Consider the following 17,556-nt stretch of genomic DNA (forward strand, 5'->3'; position numbering starts at 1 on the left):
TGGACGCTCCTCTATCCTGAGGCTGTGTCCCCTTATCCTAGACTCCCCCACCATTGGAAGCAGCCTTTCCACATCGACTCTGTCTAGGCGTTTCAACATTCAAAAGGTTTCAATGAGATCCTCCCCTCATCCTTCTAAATTCCAGTGAGTACAAATCCAGAGCCATCAAACGTCCTTGTACGATAACCCTTTTATTCCCAGAATCATCTTTGTGAACCTCCTCTGAACCCTCTCCAAACAGTACATCTTTTCTTAGATGAGGAGCCCAAAACTGTTCACAATACTCAAGGTGAGGCCTCACCAGTGCCTCAGCATCACATCCCTGCTCTTGTATTCTAGACCTCTTGAAATGAATGCTAACATTGCATTTGCCTTCCTCACCACTGACAAGCTGCATGTTAACCTTTAGGGTGTTCTGCACAAGTCCCTTTGCATCTCAGATTTTAGGATTTTCTCCCTGTTTAGAAGATGGTCTGCACATTTATTTCTTCTATCAAAGTGCATGACCATGCATTTTCCAACATTGTATTTCACTTGCCACTCTCCTGCAATTCTTGTAATCTGTCTTAAGTCCTTGTTTTCTTAACACTACCTGCCCCTCCACCAATCTTCATATCAGCTGCAGACTTGGCAACAAAACCGTCTATTCCATCATCTAAAACATTGATATACAGCAGAAAAAGAAGCGGTTCCCAAAACCAACCCCTGCAGAACACCACTAGTCACTGGCAGCCAACCAGTAAAGGATCCTTTTATTCACACTCTCTGCCTCCTACCAATCAGCCAAAGCACTAACCAAGCCAGTAACTTTCCTGTAATGCCATGTGCTCTTAACTTGGTAAGCAGCCTCATGTGTGGATCTTGTGAAAGTCCAAATATACAACATCTACTGCATCCCCTTTTATCTATCCTACGTGTAATCTTCTCAAAAAATTCCAACAGGTTTGTCAGACAAGATTTTCCTTTAAGGAAACCATACTGGCTTTGTCCTAATGTCCTGTGTCATAACTCCATAACCTCAACCATAACAATTGACTGGGAACACAGGCTATATGGTGGGATGGTTGAGGGACAGTGGAAGACTTTCAAAGAGATTTTTCACAGTGCTTAACAAAAGTATATTCCTGTTAAAAGCAAGGACTGTAGAAGTGGTCACAAGATCATAAGATAAAGGAGCAGAAGTAGGCCATTCGGCCCATCAAGTCTGCTCTGCCACTCCACCATGAGCTAAACTATTCTCCCATCTAGTTCTAATTTCCGGCTTTTTCCCCATATCCCTTGATACCCTGACTAATTAGATACCTATCAATCTCTTCCTTAAACACCCTCAATGATCAGGCTTCCACAGCTGTATGTGGCAATGAATTCCATAAATCCATGACCCTCTGGCTAAAAAAATTTCTCCTCATCTCTGTTTTAAATGGGTACCTTCTAATTCCAAGGTGGTGAGAGCCAGCCTTGGAAAACTAAGGAAATAAAAGAAAGCATCAAACTAAAAGCTCATGTGTACAAAGTTGCCAAGAGTAGTGGGAAACAGGAAGATTGGGAAGTCTTTAAAAACGAAGAACCACAAAGTGAGCAATAAAGAAAGAGAAAATAGATTATGGAAATAAACCAGCACAAAATGTAAAAGCAGATAGTAAAAGTTTTTATAATTATATAAAGCATAAAAGCGTGGCTAAAGTGAACGTAGTTCTCCTAGAGGAAGAGAATGAGGAATTGATATTTGGTAATGAGGAAATGGCTGAGGCTTTGAATGACTACTTTTTTCTCTGTCTTCACAGTGGTGGACACACCTAACATGCCAAAGAGAGGTGTTATGGATGTAATGGGAGGTCAGGACCTCAATACAATAGCTATCGCTAAAGAGGTAGTGCTGAGCAAACTTGTGGGCCTGAAGATAGATAAGTCCCCTGGTCCTGATGGAATGAAACCCAGGGTACTGAAAGAAATGGATGAAGTTATAGTAGAGGCTTTGGTGATAATTTACCAAAATTCTCCGGATTCTGGGCAGGTCCCGGCGGATTAGAAGACGGTGAATGTCACGCCACTGTTCAAAAAGGAATGTAGGCAAAAGGCAAGTAACTATAGGCCAATTAGTTTAATATCTGTAGTTGGGAGAAAATTTGAAGCTATCATTAAAGAAGAAATAGCAAGCCATCTGGAAAGAAGTGGATCCATCAGGCAGACGCAGCATGGGTTCAACAAAGGCAGGTTCTGTTTGATAAACTTACTGGAGTTTTTTGAGGATATAACGAATACAGTGGATAGAGGGGAACAGATGGATGTTATTTACTTGGATTTCTGGAAGGTGTTCAATAAAGTGCCGCATAAAAGACTTGTCTATAAGATAAAGATGCATAGAGTTGGGGTGATGTATTAGCATGGATAGATGATTGGTTAACTAAAAGAAAGCAGAGAGTTGGGATACACAGGTGTTACTCTGGTTGGCAATCAGTGGTGAGTGGTGTGCCACAGGGGTCGGTGCTGGGCACGCAACTGTTCACATATACATTAATGATCTGGAAGAGGAGACCGAATGTAGTGTAAGTTTGCTGATGATACTAAATTGAGTGGAAAAGCAAATTGTGCAGAAGATATGGAGAGTCTGCAGAGAGATATAGATAGGTTAAGTGAGTGAGCTGGAACTGTACCCACTAGAATTCAGAAGAATGAAAGGAGATCTTATAGAAGCATAAAATTATGAAAGGGAAAGATAAGATGGAGGCAGGAAAGTTGTTTCCACTTATAAGTAAGACTAGAACTTGGAGACATAGCCTCAAGATTCGGGGGAGTAGGTTTAGGCCGGAGATGAAGAGGAACTGCTTTTCCCAGAGGGTGGTGAATCTGGAATTCTCTGCCCAATGAAGCAGTGGAGACTGCCTCAGTAAATATATTTAAGACAAGATTGGATAGATTTTTGCGTAGTAGGGGAATTAAGGGTAATGGGGAAAAGGCAGTAGGTGGAGATGAGTCCATGGCCAAATCAGCCATGATTTTGTTGAATGGCAGAGCAGGCTCGATGGGCCAGATGGCCTACTCCTGGTCCTATTTCTTATGTCCTTATGTTAACTGCAACATCCTCCCAACAACTAAGGTCAGGCTAACTGGTCTATAATTTCCTTTCTGCTTCCTTCCTCTTTTCTTAGAGAGTAGAGTGACATGTGAAATTTTCCAGTCCTGGCACCATGCCAGAGTCCAATGATTTCTGAAAGATCATTACTAATGCCTCCACAATCTTTACCGCTACATCTTTCAGAACTCTATGGTGCAGTTAATCTGGCCCGGGTGCCTGCTGTACCCTGAGGTCTTTCAAGTTTTAGAGCACCTTCTGCCTTGTAGTAGTAACTGCACTCACTTCTCTTCCCTAACACCCTTCAACATCTGGCACCCTGCTAGTGTCTTCCACTGTGAAGACTGACGCAAAATACTCAGTTAGTTCATCTACCATTTCCTTGGCTCCCATTATTATTTCTCTGGCCTCATTTTCTAGCTGTCCTATATCTACTCTCATCTCTCTTTTAGTCTTTTACATACTTGAAAAAGATCCACTTTGTTGTTGTTTGCTGGCTTGCTTTCATATTTCATTTTTTCCTGCCTAATGATTATTGTAGTTGCTCTCTGTAGGTTTCTAAAAGCTTCTCAGTCCTCTGTCTTTCCACTAATTTTTGCTTTGTCTGCCCTCTCTTATGCTTTTACATTAGCTTTGACTTACCTTGTCAGCCACGGTTATACTATTTTGCCATTTAAGTATTTCTTTGTTTTTGGAATACATCTATGAATATATTTTAGCAGATGTGGGTGGATAAATACCCAGAGCCTAATGAGATGTAAGCAGAGATTGATCAGTGATGGTCAGCATAGCTTTGTTAGTAGGAGAACCTTTTTGACAAATTCAAACAAATTACTTGAAGTAACAAATTACAGAGCAGTATGGATGATGTCGTGTATGTTAATGTAGTCATGCCTATGGTAAAGACAGGCCCATGGGATCCAAGGCAAGTTAGGGATTCAAGTTTGATATGATTATAACAGGCAAAAAGTGATGGTTGTCCTTGAGATTGGAATTCTGTGACCAGTGGTTACTATAAGGATTGATACTGAGGTCCTGATTGTTTCCTGTAACCACTGGTGACATGGACATGAAGGTAGGAGGTTTAATTCGTATATTCACAACTGACACAAAAATTGCTGATACCAAGATTGTGACAATACTGTTACGTTGGCTCAGCCTGATTATCACTTTTCCCTTTGGTTGAGGACAAGCTTGGCTTGGCCTGGTGGGACTGTCTTTCTGCTCTGCATTTTGCAATTTACCCCTCCTTTTGTCTGTGTTCTCACTTTCTAACTACATCCATTCATTCATTGAACCAGAGCCCTGTTTGCAGCTTATCCTCATGGCTTTCTAAGTTTTGCCTGTCAGACATTCCTCCTCCTCCTCACTGAGTTTTTGTTAATTTTAACTGTTAATGAGTTAATGATAACATGCACTGAACTAATTTTAAAAAATTATTAGGTGGACAGAAAAAAAGGATTCCATTATATTCTGAATGGCACCTTGAACAAATGTAATGTCACCACTAACTCCTTGAAACCCATGGATCCTATCCACTCAAAGTGAAGATGGAGCATTCAGGAGAGAACTGAGAACCTCAAATCCATTTGTCAGGAGCACACAAAAGCCTTGTGTATGTGGTGGAAGGAGCACAGCATTGTACAGATTGCTCACCTTTCTGTCCTGTTCAACACCTCCTGTCCCATCTGTGGAAGAGTTTCTAGATCCCACAAAAGCTTTATCAACCACCTCAGAACTGGAGTGGTAGCATTTGGTCCTCAAACAACCCCCTAAGGAGAAGAAAACCTGTGTATGCTTCAATACAGTATTCTTCTGTATCATCTTCACTATCTCTACTGCATTTTTATCCATTGTTTTGCAGGCCAGCCCCAGGTGAAGAACACCCAAATTATGGACAAGCTCCCATAATATTATTAAATTCAGAAGTCTGATGAACATGCATACATTTGTTCCTGGGAATGCTCTCTCAGCACTTTTAATAATTGTTATTTCCTACCAGCTTTTGTGCTTTTGAAGCTGTTCATTACAATACTGGAGGTACAGTTACCATATGAAATTATACTTGTGTGTTTCTGGACTTAAGAACAAAATCAATTTATGGATGTCTGTGGAAATGAAACCCATCCCTCACCCAAGGAAGACCAATGTAACCATATGTGCTCTGGCATTCTATTTGTATCCTAGGTTTCAAAGCCACAGATATGCTGGAATAGAGGGATGTCCGTTGTGATATTCTGATGTAAAAATTGGAGGTTTAGGTCCAAGAATGCTCAGTAGAAGACTCACAATGCGCTGGAGGAACTCAGCAGGTCAGTCAGCATCAGCTGAAAAGAAGCCAACGTTTCGGGCCGAAACACTTCGTCAGGACTGAAGGAAGAATTTGTGGCAGAGACCAATGTGAATGGTTTGCCTAATTAGAACCGGTGGAAATCAGTGAACCTCTTTCTCTCTGTGTTGTTCCTCTTTTTCTTTGTGATGCAAAGACAAGGATTCTTTCTTGACCATTATCTACAATACAGTTTAAAGCTGTCCTTACTCTGTCATTGGAGGTGTCACGAACTAGTTTTAGTGTATGAAGATGCTGAGATCGTGAATAAAAACAGATTGCTGGGAATATTCATCAAGTCAAATAGCATTTGTGGAGAATAAAAGTGGAAGTTGAAGTTCAAAGTTCACATATCACCACCAACATCTTACCTAGTTGAGTCGTAACAGAAGTGATTTCTGCTAACCTACACACTTCTCAGATAATTGGTAATGTAGTTTGGGGAAAAAGCATTATACTTGCAAAAACAAGTTAAGCATGCTAAACTATAAGCAAACTGTAAGCAAATTAAACAAGTTAAACTGTAATATATTACAGTTCAGACCTCAGTGAGAGTTCATTGCAGCTTGTTCCCTAAAACCATGATGTGTGGAGCCAAACAAGCATTCCTCAAAAAATTATGCAGACTCCTTAGAAGGTTCATGTTCCATCTATCATGTACCATTTTTTAGACTTCTGCCTCAAAGAATGAGTCAAATCTACTGCTTTTGCACGCTTTCTTGATCCATTGCTTGATCCATTTTCCTCCTCTGTCTTACCTCTGTGCTGACCTTGTATTAGTTAGCCTCTCGTCCATATTTGACTCTACCCATGTCATCTCCAAACTTATTTTGTTAGAGATATTCTCCCTTGCTTTGCTTTAATTTCATTAATCTGCTAATCATCTAACTTTCTGTCCAGACAGGCATGCTATTATTTCTAAAATAGCCCTCTTAACCTATTGAAGACTACTACTGCGAATCAAAAGTATATGCTGTAAGCTTGAAATAGAAACAGAAAATGCTGGAAATGCAGCATTTGTGGAAAGAGGAACAGTTAATATTTCAGGTCCAGGATCTTGCATCAGAAGTGGAAAGAGAAGTCCAGTAAGCTACCAGGAAGAGAAAGAAAAATTAAGCCAAAATGATGACAGACAGATATGGTTTATCAATATAGAGATATACAGGGTATATAGTGAATTTCCTAAAGTTGGAGATTTCAATATTAAGTCCTGAAAGTTGGGACATGCCCAGATGGAAGACGTGCTGTTCCTCACGCTTGTGCTGGTGCTTGTTGTAGTACTGCAGGAGGCCACAGACAGAAAGGTTGGAGGGGGGATATGGTGATTTAAAATGGCAAGTAACTAGAAGCTGGGTCACACCTATGGCTAAATGCAGTTGTGACCAATTTCCTCTTGACTTGAAAGTCATTGTCATTTAAGCTTTTTCAGTTCATATTTTAACTGTTGCTTCACACCTGCAGTTTTATCCATTTACTCTGGAGTTTGCCCCCATTGTCCTTACTGTTGGTGCTTTAAACTATTTCTACACCAGCAAGATTCATCATTATCTTTTGCACTACCTCAAATTGCTTCCGGTTTTCCATGCTGTTCCTTGCTGTGTTCTTTCTGCTGGAACATCACCTTGGATGCCAGTCTGATGTTGGTTCTCCTGCTCGGCCACCATTAGTTGGATTTCTGTCATTTCCACCTCCACTTAGTCTTGAGATTCCAATGCTGCTTTCTCTGGCATATTCTTAAGAATCTGCATCTAACTGAAATTTGCTTAATGGTCTTCAGCCACACTTTCTTGCTCATTTTCAGAATGCTGTTGTAGCAGTCTATAAATTGCTTTGAAAATATAACTTCGGTGACTCCTTATTTATCCAGTTGGTCTTTCTGCCAGGCAGATTATTTGATGCAGGTTTACTGTATGGCTATGATCTTGGTGAATGCAATTGATTGTTTACACATTATTAGGTTTGACTGGAGTGAATCATGGTGTTACATACAGAGAGGCTTTGACCAGATCTAACATACAGAGAGGCTTTGAGGAAAGAGAAGCAGAATAAACGGTGTAAGACAGTAAGGTAGAAGGGCTGAAATGTGTGTACCTCAAGGCAAGAAGCATCAGGAACAAAGGTGATGAACTGAGAGCTTGGATACATACATGGAATTATGATGTAGTGGCCATTACAGAGACTTGGCTGGCACCAGGGCAGGAATGGATTCTCAATATTCCTGGATCTCAGTGCTTTAAAAGGGATAGAGAGGGCAGAAAAAGGGGAGGAGGGGTGGCATTACTGGTCAGGGATACTATTACAGCTACAGAAAGGGTGGGTAATGTAGCAGGATCCTCCTTTGAGTCAATATGGGTGGAAGTCAGGAACAGGAAGGGAGCAGTTACTCTACTGGGGGTATTCTATAGGCCCCCTGGTCGCAGCAGAGATACAGAGGAGCAGATTGGGAGGCAGATTTTGGAAAGGTGCAAAAATAACAGGGTTGTTATCATGGGTGACTTTAACTTCCCTAATATTGGTTGGCACCTGATTAGTTCCAAGGGTTTAGATGGGGCAGAGTTTGTTAAGTGTGTCCAAGATGGATTCCTGTCACAGTATGTGGACAGGCCGACCAGGAGAATGCCATACTAGATCTAGTACTAGGTAATGAACCGGGTCAGGTCACAGATCTCTCAGTGGGTGAGCATCTGGGGGACAGTGACCACCACTCCCTGGCCTTTATAATTATCATGGAAAAGGATAGAATCAAAGAGGACAGGAAAATTTTTAATTGGGGAAAGGCAAATTATGAGGCTATAAGGCTAGAACTTGCGGGTGTGAATTGGGATGATGTTTTTGCAGGGAAATGTACTATGGACATGTGGTCGATGTTTAGAGATCTCTTGCGGGATGTAAGAGATAAATTTGTCCCGGTGAGGAAGATAAAGAATGGTAGGGTGAAGGAACCATGGGTGACAAGTGAGGTGGAAAATCTAATCAGGTGGAAGAAGGCAGCATACATGAGGTTTAGGAAGTAAGGATCTGATGGGTCTATTGAGGAATATAGGGAAGCAAGAAAGGAGCTTAAGAAGGGGCTGAGAAGAGCAAGAAGGGGGCATGAGAAGGCCTTGGCAAGTAGGGTAAAGGAAAACCCCAAGGCATTCTTCAATTATGTGAAGAAAAAAAGGATGACAGGAGTGAAGGTAGGACCGATTAGAGATAAAGATGGGAAGATGTGCCTGGAGGCTGTGGAAGTGAGCAAGGTCCTCAATGAATACTTCTCTTCGGTATTCACCAATGAGAGGGAACTTGATGATGGTGAGGACAATATGAGTGAGGTTGATGTTCTGGAGCATGTTGATATTAAGGGAGAGGAGGTGTTGGAGTTGTTAAAATACATTAGGACAGATAAGTCCCTGGGGCCTGACAGAATATTCCCCAGGCTGCTCCACGAGGCGAGAGAAGAGATTGCTGAGCCTCTGGCTAGGATCTTTATGTCCTCGTTGTCCACGGGAATGGTACCGGAGGATTGGAGGGAGGCGAATGTTGTTCCCTTGTTCAAAAAAGGTAGTAGGGATAGTCCGGATAATTATAGACCAGTGAGCCTTATGTCTGTGGTGGGAAAGCTGTTGGAAAAGATTCTTAGAGATAGGATCTATGGGCATTTAGAGAATCATGGTCTGATCAGGGACAGTCAGCATGACTTTGTGAAGGGCAGATCGAGTCTAACAAGCCTGATAGAGTTCTTTGAGAAGGTGACTAGGCATATAGATGAGGGTAGTGTAGTGGATGTGATCTATATGGATTTTAGTAAGGCATTTGACAAGGTTCCACATGGTAGGCTTATTCAGAAAGTTAGAAGGCATGGGATCCAGGGAAGTTTGGCCAGGTGGATTCAGAATTGGCTTGCCTGCAGAAGGCAGAGGGTGGTGGTGGAGGGAGTACATTCAGATTGGAGGATTGTGAATAGTGGTGTCCCACAAGGATCTGTTCTGGGACCTCTACTTTTCGTGATTTTTATTAACGACCTGGATGTGGTGGTAGAAGGGTAGGTTGGCAAGTTTGCAGACGACACAAAGGTTGGTGGTGTTGTAGATAGTGTAGAGGATTGTCAAAGATTGCAGAGAGACATTGATAGGATGCAGAAGTGGGCTGAGAAGTGGCAGATGGAGTTCAACCCAGAGAAGTGTGAGGTGGTACACTTTAGAAGGACAAACTCCAAGGCAGAGTACAAAGTAAATGGCAGGATACTTGGTAGTGTGGAGGAGCAGAGGGATCTCGGGGTACATGTCCACAGATCCCTGAAAGTTTCCTCACAGGTGGATAGGGTAGTTAAGAAAGCTTATGGGGTGTTAGCTTTCATAAGTCGAGGGATAGAGTTTAAGAGTCGCGATGTAATGATGCAGCTCTATAAAACTCTGGTTAGGCCACACTTGGAGTACTGTGTCCAGTTCTGGTCACCTCACTATAGGAAGGATGTGGAAGCATTGGAAAGGGTACAGAGGAGATTTACCAGGATGCTGCCTGGTTTAGGAAGTATGCATTATGATCAGAGATTAAAGGAGCTAGGGCTTTACTCTTTGGAGAGAAGGAGGATGAGAGGAGATGTGATAGAGGTGTACAAGATAATAAGAGGAATAGATAGAGTGGATAGCCACCGCCTCTTCCCCAGGGCACCACTGCTCAATACAAGAGGACATGGCTTTAAGGTAAGGGGTGGGAAGTTCAAGGGGGATATTAGAGGAAGGTTTTTTACTCAGAGAGTGGTTGGTGCGTGGAATGCACTGCCTGAGTCGGTGGTGGAGGCAGATACACTAGTGAAGTTTAAGAGACTACTAGACAGGTATATGGAGGAATCTAAGGTGGGGGCTTATATGGGAGGCAGGGTTTGAGGGTCGGCACAACATTGTGGGCCGAAGGGCCTGTACTGTGCTGTACTATTCTATGTTCTATGTTTTGGTTTTGAGCTTTTCAACTGGAAAAGGATACTGCAATGGTTGGGATCGATCTCTTCTCCAACGCCATGGACCTGACTTCAAACCTGATCCTGGCTGCTATCTTTATGGAGTTTGTATGTTTTGCCTGTGACAGTGTGGTTTCTCACATGTCCTCCAGTTTGCTCTCACAGCCCAAAAATGTGCTGGTTTTTCAGTTAGCTATTGTATATGCTAGTGTACTTAGCAGGAAAATCACTGGGGAATTGATGGGCATGTGAAGAAATACAAGAATTATGAAAGGAAGCTGGCAACTAATATCAAAGGAGATATTAAAAGCATTTTAAGTATATAAAGGGTAAAAGAGAGTCAAGGGTAGATATATGACCAATACAAAATGAAGCTGGTGATATTGTAATGTGAGATGCAGAGATGGCAGAGGAACTGAATGTGTATTTTGCACTAGTCTTCATAGTGGAAGACGTCTGCAGTATACTGGACATTCAGGAGTGTCAGGGAAGTGAAGCTTGTGCAGTGAAAACTTCGACTGAGGAGGTGCTCAGGAAGCTTAATGGTCTGAAGTTGGATAAATCGCCAGTACCTGATGGAAAGCACTCTTGGGTTCTGAAGGAAGTAGCTGGAGAGATTGCGGAGGCAAAAATCGATAGATTTTGGCATTGTACCGGATGACTGGAAAATTGCAAATGTAACTCTGCTATTTAAGAAGGGTGGGAGGCAGCAGAAAGTAAACTATAGGCTTGTTAGCCTGACATCAGTGGTTGAGAAGTTGTTGGAATCGATTGTCGGGGATGAGATTACGGAGTACCTGGAGGCACATGACAAGTTAGGCGAAAGCCAACATGGTCTCTGGAAAGGAAAATCCTGCCTGACAAACATACTGCAATTCTTTGAGAAAATTACAAGCAGGGTAGACAAAGGAGATGCAGGAGACCTAGTGTACTTGAATTTTCAGAAGGCCTTTGACAAGGTGCCGCACATGAGGCTGTTTAGCAAGATAAGAGCCCATGGAATTACAGGGAAGTTACTAGCATGAGTGGAGCATTGACTGGTCGGCAGAAAACAGAGTGGGAATAAAGGGATCCTATTCTAGCTGGCTGCCAGCTACCAGTGGAGTTCCACAGGGGTCGGTGTTAGGACCGCTGCTTTTTATGATGTACGTCAATGATTTGGACTATGCTATTAATGGATTTGTGGCTAAATTAGCCAATGATAAAAACATAGGTAGAGGAGGGGGTAGTGTTGAGGAAACGGAGAGCCTGCAGAGAGACTTACGTAGTTTAGGGGAATGGGCAAAGAAGTGGCAAATGTCTGCTAGAGAAAGCAGGATCTCCCGGTGGCCACACATTTTAATTCCACGTCCCATTCCCATTCTGATATGTCAATCCATAGCCTCCCCTACTGTCAAGATGAAGCCACACTCAGGTTGGAGGAACAACGCCTTATATTCCTTCTGGATAGCCTCCAACCTGATGGCATGAACATTGATTTCTCTAACTTCCATTAATGCCCCTTCTCCCCTTCTTACCCCATCCCTTATTTATTTATTCCCCCCCCCGTGTTTTTTTTTCTCTCTGTCCCTCTCACAGTCACTCCTTGCCTGCTCCCCGTCTTCCTCTGGGCTCCCCTCCCCCTTTCTTTCTCCCTTGGTCTCCCATCCCATGATCCTCCCCCTTCTCCAACTCTGTATACCTTTTGCCAATCAACTTTCCAGCTCTTAGCTTCATCCCTCCCCCTCCTGTCTTCTATCATTTCATATCTCCCCCTTCCCCTCCCGCTTTCAAATCTCTTACTATCTCTTCTTTCAGTTAGTCCTGATGAAGGGTCTCGGCTCGAAACGTCGACTATACTTCTTACTGCGTTCCACCAGCATTTTGTGTGTGTTGAATGAAATACAATGTTGGGAAGTGTATGGTCATGCACTTTGGTGGAAGAAATAAATGGACAGACTATTATTTAGATGGGGAGAGAATTCAAAATGTAGAGATGCAAAAGGACTTGGGATTCCTCATGCAAGGTACCCTAAAGGTTAACCTCCAGCTTGAGTCGGTTGTGAAGAAAGCGAATGCAATGTTGGCATTCATTTCTAGAGGTATAGAATATAAAAGCAGGAATGTGATGTCGAGACTCTATAAGGCATGTGGGACCACACTTGGAGTATTGTGTGCAGTTTTGGGCTCCTTATTTTAGAAAGGATATACTGACATTGGAGAGGGTTCAGAGAAGATTCACAAGAATGATTCCAGGAATGAATGGGTTACCATATGAGGAATGTCTGGCAGCTCTTGGGCTGTATTCTCTGGAGTTCAGGAGAATGAGGGGGGATCTCATTAGAAACATTCCAAATGGTAAAAGGCCTGAACAGGTTAGATATGGCAAAGTTATTTCCCACGGTAGGGGGGTCTAGGACAAGAGGGCATGATTTCAGGATTCAAGGATGTCCGTTTAGAACTGAGATGCGGAGAAATTACTTTAGTCAGAGGGTTGTAAATCTGTGGAATTTGTTGCTGCGAGCGGCTGTGGAGGCCAAGTCATTGGGTGTATTTAAGGCAGAGATAGCTAGGTTCTTGATTAGCCAGGGCATCAAAGGGTATGGGGTGAAGGCAGGGGAGTGGGGATGACTGGAAGAATTGGATCAGCCCATGATTGAATGGCGGAGCAGACTCGATGGGCCAAATGGCCTACTTCTGCTCTTATATCTTATGGTCTTAAGTTAATGGGAAATAAATGGTGGGAATTGGAGAGCCAGCATAAGTAAGCTGAATTACTTTCTTCCGTGTTGTGAGAATTATGAAAGATGTCCCATCTGGAGATCAAATGTGGTACAAGGAGTAGCATGAATGGGAAAAGGGAGTTTTTTTTATTCCTAATATTTAAATATTTGCCCTTTGTATATTTAATGTTATGGTCACTATTGGACATTTATTCTCATAGGATGAGTGTACAGACAATTCGAAATGTTTTCAGCATTGAAAATGGCTACCGTCTGAATGATGATCAAATTGTGAATCATTTTCCAAACCATTATGAGCTGACACGGAAGGACTTGATGGTAAAGAATATCAAGCGCTATCGCCGAGAGTTAGAAAGGGAAGCAAGCCCACTTGTGGAGAAGGACGAAAATGGCAAATATGTTCATTTAGGTAAATGGAAAGACTTTACCTGCAATAAAGTAGCTGATCTAGGGTACTGGAGAACAACTGTATTTTACTTAATTATAAGTAAAGTAAATTCACACTTGATGGCAACTTTTGTGGTTTTAGTTATACCAAAGTACTTTTATACTGGGTAAATTTTGGTAATGTAATGTAAGAAATGAGGCTGCCAAGCCTCCAAAAATAATAGGATGTAAAAGAACAGGAAAACAGTATAGTTATTTGAATAAGGGATGGATAAGGTGAGAATAACAGCTAATTTTCATTAAAGTAGTGCCATGATCTTTCTAAATGCTGATGAAAAGGCCGGCATGCCCTTTGTTTAATGTCAACTTTGAGCCCCTCACAAAATTTATTTCAAAGCAGCAGCCTTTCCATTCCATGCTGAAGGATCAGCCTAGAATTTTTTGACCAGTTTTCTGAACCAATATCTTTCTGATTTAAAGGCAAATTAGTTCAAAATCATTAAGAGCTGAGTCTTTCATACAATTTATTTTGGTAATATTTTCATACTTGATTATACATTGTAAATGCTGATTGATCTTATAGTTCGAATGTTTGCATAAATATTGTTAATGTTGCATGTTAGCCAACATTATTGTTTTTGAATTAGAAAGCAAGCAAACCTCAAATAAACAACTTCCAGTTTTATTCATTGATAAAGAAACATTCATTAAGAACTGCTGAATGAAACATTGGTAGTTTTAAAGTTACTTTAACAGATTAATATTGTTTTTATCTAAGATTATCAATTGATCTCGCAGCTATATGAATAAAATGAAGTGTTACTTCTTAAAATTGGGTGTTTTCCTGCTGATTGTTGGCAGAAAGGTGCATATACAGAATATGCAATATATGCACAAAGGTGCCAGAAAAAGTTCAGCAATATCATGAAGGATCCCACCCACCCTGCTTGTTTGTCTCACTCCCATCAGGGAAGAAAGAGAGTGCAGTTGGACCACTGGACTCAAAAGCAGTCACTTCTCCAAACACCATCAGGCTGCTCAACACATCCACTCATTTACTAAACCCACCACCTGCCCCCCCCCCCCCCCCGGCCAACCAGGGATGGCCTTATACATGAGTGGTAGGGCACTTAGGAGTGCAGTAGAACGGTGGGATCTGGGAACACAGATCCATAATTTCTTAAAAATGGCGTCACAGCTAGATAGGATAGTAAAGAAAGCTTTGGCACATTAGACTTCATAAATCAATGTATTGAGTATAGGGGTTTGGATGTTATGATGGAATTGAATAAGACATTGGTGAGGCCTGATTTGATCATCTCCTTACAGGAAAGATGTAAATAAGACTGAAAGAGTACAGAGAAAATTTACAAGGATGTTGCCAGAACTTGAGGACCGGGGTTATAGGGAAAGGTTAAATAGATTAGGACTTTATTCCCTAGAACATAGAAGATTGAGGGGAGTTTTGATAGAGTTCTACGAAATTGAGGGTAGATGCAAGCAGGCTTTTTTCCACTGAGGTTGGGTGCGACACAGCTAGAGGTCATGGGTTAAGGGTGAAAGGTGAAATGTTTAAGAGGATCTACTTCACTCAGAGGTTTGTGAGCTGCCAGCACAAGTGGTGGATGCAGGTTTGATTTCAACATTTGAGAAAAATATTGGATAATACATCAGTGGGAGTTTTATGGAGAGCTATGGTCCGGTTGGCAGGTTGATGGGACTAGTCAGATTAATGGTTTGGCACAGACTAGATTATTCTGTGACTCTATAATACTACATCCGCCTCAGCTACTCCTCCACCTCTCAGCACCCTCTTAAATTCCCCCCCCCCACACTATTATTTGACATTTACTCGTACATTGTGTTTTATAGGATTACTTTTATGTTTATTGTGTTTTTTTATGCTGCATTGGACCCAAGTCATTTTGTTCTGCTTTACACCCATGTAGTGAAGAAGGACAATAACCAATCTTGAATCTTGAAATTTGAAAGACCAGGAGCACAGTGTTCTTTCATAGCTCAGAAATCTGGTAAATTCCTGAATATTACTTCGTTTTTGTCATTGACAACAGACAAAGTTTCATCTCCAGAAGAGCACTATACCAGAAAATGTAAAGATTTGTGAGAAATGTATCCTTAACATAGGCTTGTTTAGGAAGTTTGGATGTTCTGGTTCTGGTGCATGCAATTGAATGCTTCTATTGAAAGTATTATTTTAACTCTGCATACCATTATCCATAAAATTTCTTTGTAGGTATGTTTTATTGGGTACCTAAACCATATATCAGAATGTTCAGATGTGAAATTTGCGTACTAACTTCTTGGTATTGTACACAGTTACACAGATTGGGACACGCGACTGCAGGTGCTGGAATTTATGACAACAAGTAAAGAACTCAGTGACTCAGGTAGCATCTATGGAGCCAAGAGGATGGGAAATGCCCCCTCCTTTCATCATTCCCCATCCCCTTTCCCTCTCTCATCTTATCTCTTTGCCTGCCCATTGCCTTCCTCTGGTGCTCCTCCCTGCCTTTTCTTTCTTCCGTGTCCTTCTGTTCCCTCCTATTAGACTCCCCTTTCTCCAGCCCTATAGCTCTTTAACCAATCAATTCCCAGCTCTTTATTTCATCCCTCCTCCTCCTGGTTTCACCAATCACCTTGTGTTTCTTTCTCCCCTCCCCTGTCTTTTAAATCTACTCCTCATCATTTTTTCTCCAGTCCTGCCGTAGGGTCTTGGCCTGAAACATCAACTGTACTTTTTTCCATAGATGCTGCCCGGCCTGCTGAGTTCCTCCAGCATTTTGTGTGTGTATTGCTTGGATTTCTGGCATCTGCAAATTTTCTCTTGTGGGTGACACTTCAGTTCATGATCCTATACCAGGACTTTGTCAACAATTCAGGTTGCGACCCTGAATAAATTCTGAAGCAGAGTCTTGAGCCAAAGTATTAGCTGTCCATTTGCCTCTATAGCTGCTGCTTGAGTTCATTAAGCAGCTTGGTTTTTGCTCCATGTGTTAGGACAAGAGGATAACTAGGGAAAGAGCAGGACCACTTAAGGACAATGGAGAGTAGTTGCTTGTAGTCGGAGTAAGTGAATCCTTAATACTTTGTATTGATATTCAGCATAGAGTAGGATGATGGTGAGATTATGGAGAGGAATGCTCTTATTCTAAGGGTATATTGATATTTAGAAGGTGGAAGTACCTTGAAAGATATTAAAATAATTAAGTTCCCAGGGCCTGATGCGACCTATTTCAGAATAGTGAAGGAAGTAAAGGAAAAAATTTCTAAGGCATTTACAGAAGAATTTGTATCTTCTTCAACCATGGGTGAAGCTGGGTGAAGACTGAGAATATCCAGAGTTGTTCATCTGTTTAAGAAGGGCAACAGGAGCAAACCAGGAAATTGTGGTCGGTGAATATGGAATTGATAGAAGAGAAATCATTGATAAGATTCTTAGGTACAGGATTCTTAGGGAAAGCATGGATTTACTTGGGATAGTCAGTATTGTTTAGTGCAGCGAGATTATGTCTCATAAATCTAATTGAGTTTTTGAGCAAGTGATGGAGATGATTGTTGAAGGTAGGATGGTGGATGTTGTCTATATGGACTACAGTAAAGTATTCTTAAAAAAGGTCACATGCCAGATCAGCAGTGATCTGGTAAATTGGATCCAAAATTAGCTTTGCTGTCTGAGAGGATTGTGTTAGAGAAATGTTTTCCCAACTGGAAGTCTCTGACTAGTGGTGTTCCGCAAGGATCTGTGCTGGGACCTCTGTTTATGATGGGAATTAACAATCTGAAATGACAGTATAAGATACAGATGACACAGAAGTTGATACAGATGCCATTTGTGAAGAAGGTTGCCAACAAAGATACTGTAGGATATAGATTAGTTGGAAATTTGAGTGGAGAACTGATAGATGGAGCTTAATCTGGATAAAGAGTTGCATTTTAGGAGGTCAAATACAAGAGGTAAGTAGCCCGTAAATGGCAGAACTCTCTGGTATATTGATGCACAGAGGGATCTTGGGGTGTGATTCCATGGTTCCCTGAAAATGGTAATTCAAGAGGATACAGTAGGTAAAGAAGGCATACAACATGC

General features: G+C 41.7%; 1 protein-coding gene across 5 annotated transcripts in view; it reads left to right on the forward strand.

Moving 5' to 3' along the window:
- The window catches only part of ttll1 (tubulin tyrosine ligase-like family, member 1), a 30,416-nt gene that overhangs the window by 2,037 nt on the left and 10,823 nt on the right, over positions 1 to 17,556 (forward strand). For 2 of the 5 annotated variants that reach the window (XM_072278528.1, XM_072278532.1), the window contains exon 2: positions 13,265 to 13,473. In XM_072278528.1, coding sequence (XP_072134629.1) covers positions 13,265 to 13,473 — 209 coding nt within the window. Of the gene's footprint in view, positions 1 to 4,937; positions 5,114 to 5,260; positions 5,386 to 13,264; positions 13,474 to 17,556 lie in introns of all 5 variants that reach the window. The other 3 variants (XM_072278529.1, XM_072278530.1, XM_072278531.1) reach the window with 3 other exon arrangements.

The sequence above is a fragment of the Mobula birostris genome, chromosome 14 (assembly GCF_030028105.1).
Source record: "Mobula birostris isolate sMobBir1 chromosome 14, sMobBir1.hap1, whole genome shotgun sequence".
Lineage (NCBI taxonomy): Eukaryota > Metazoa > Chordata > Chondrichthyes > Myliobatiformes > Myliobatidae > Mobula > Mobula birostris.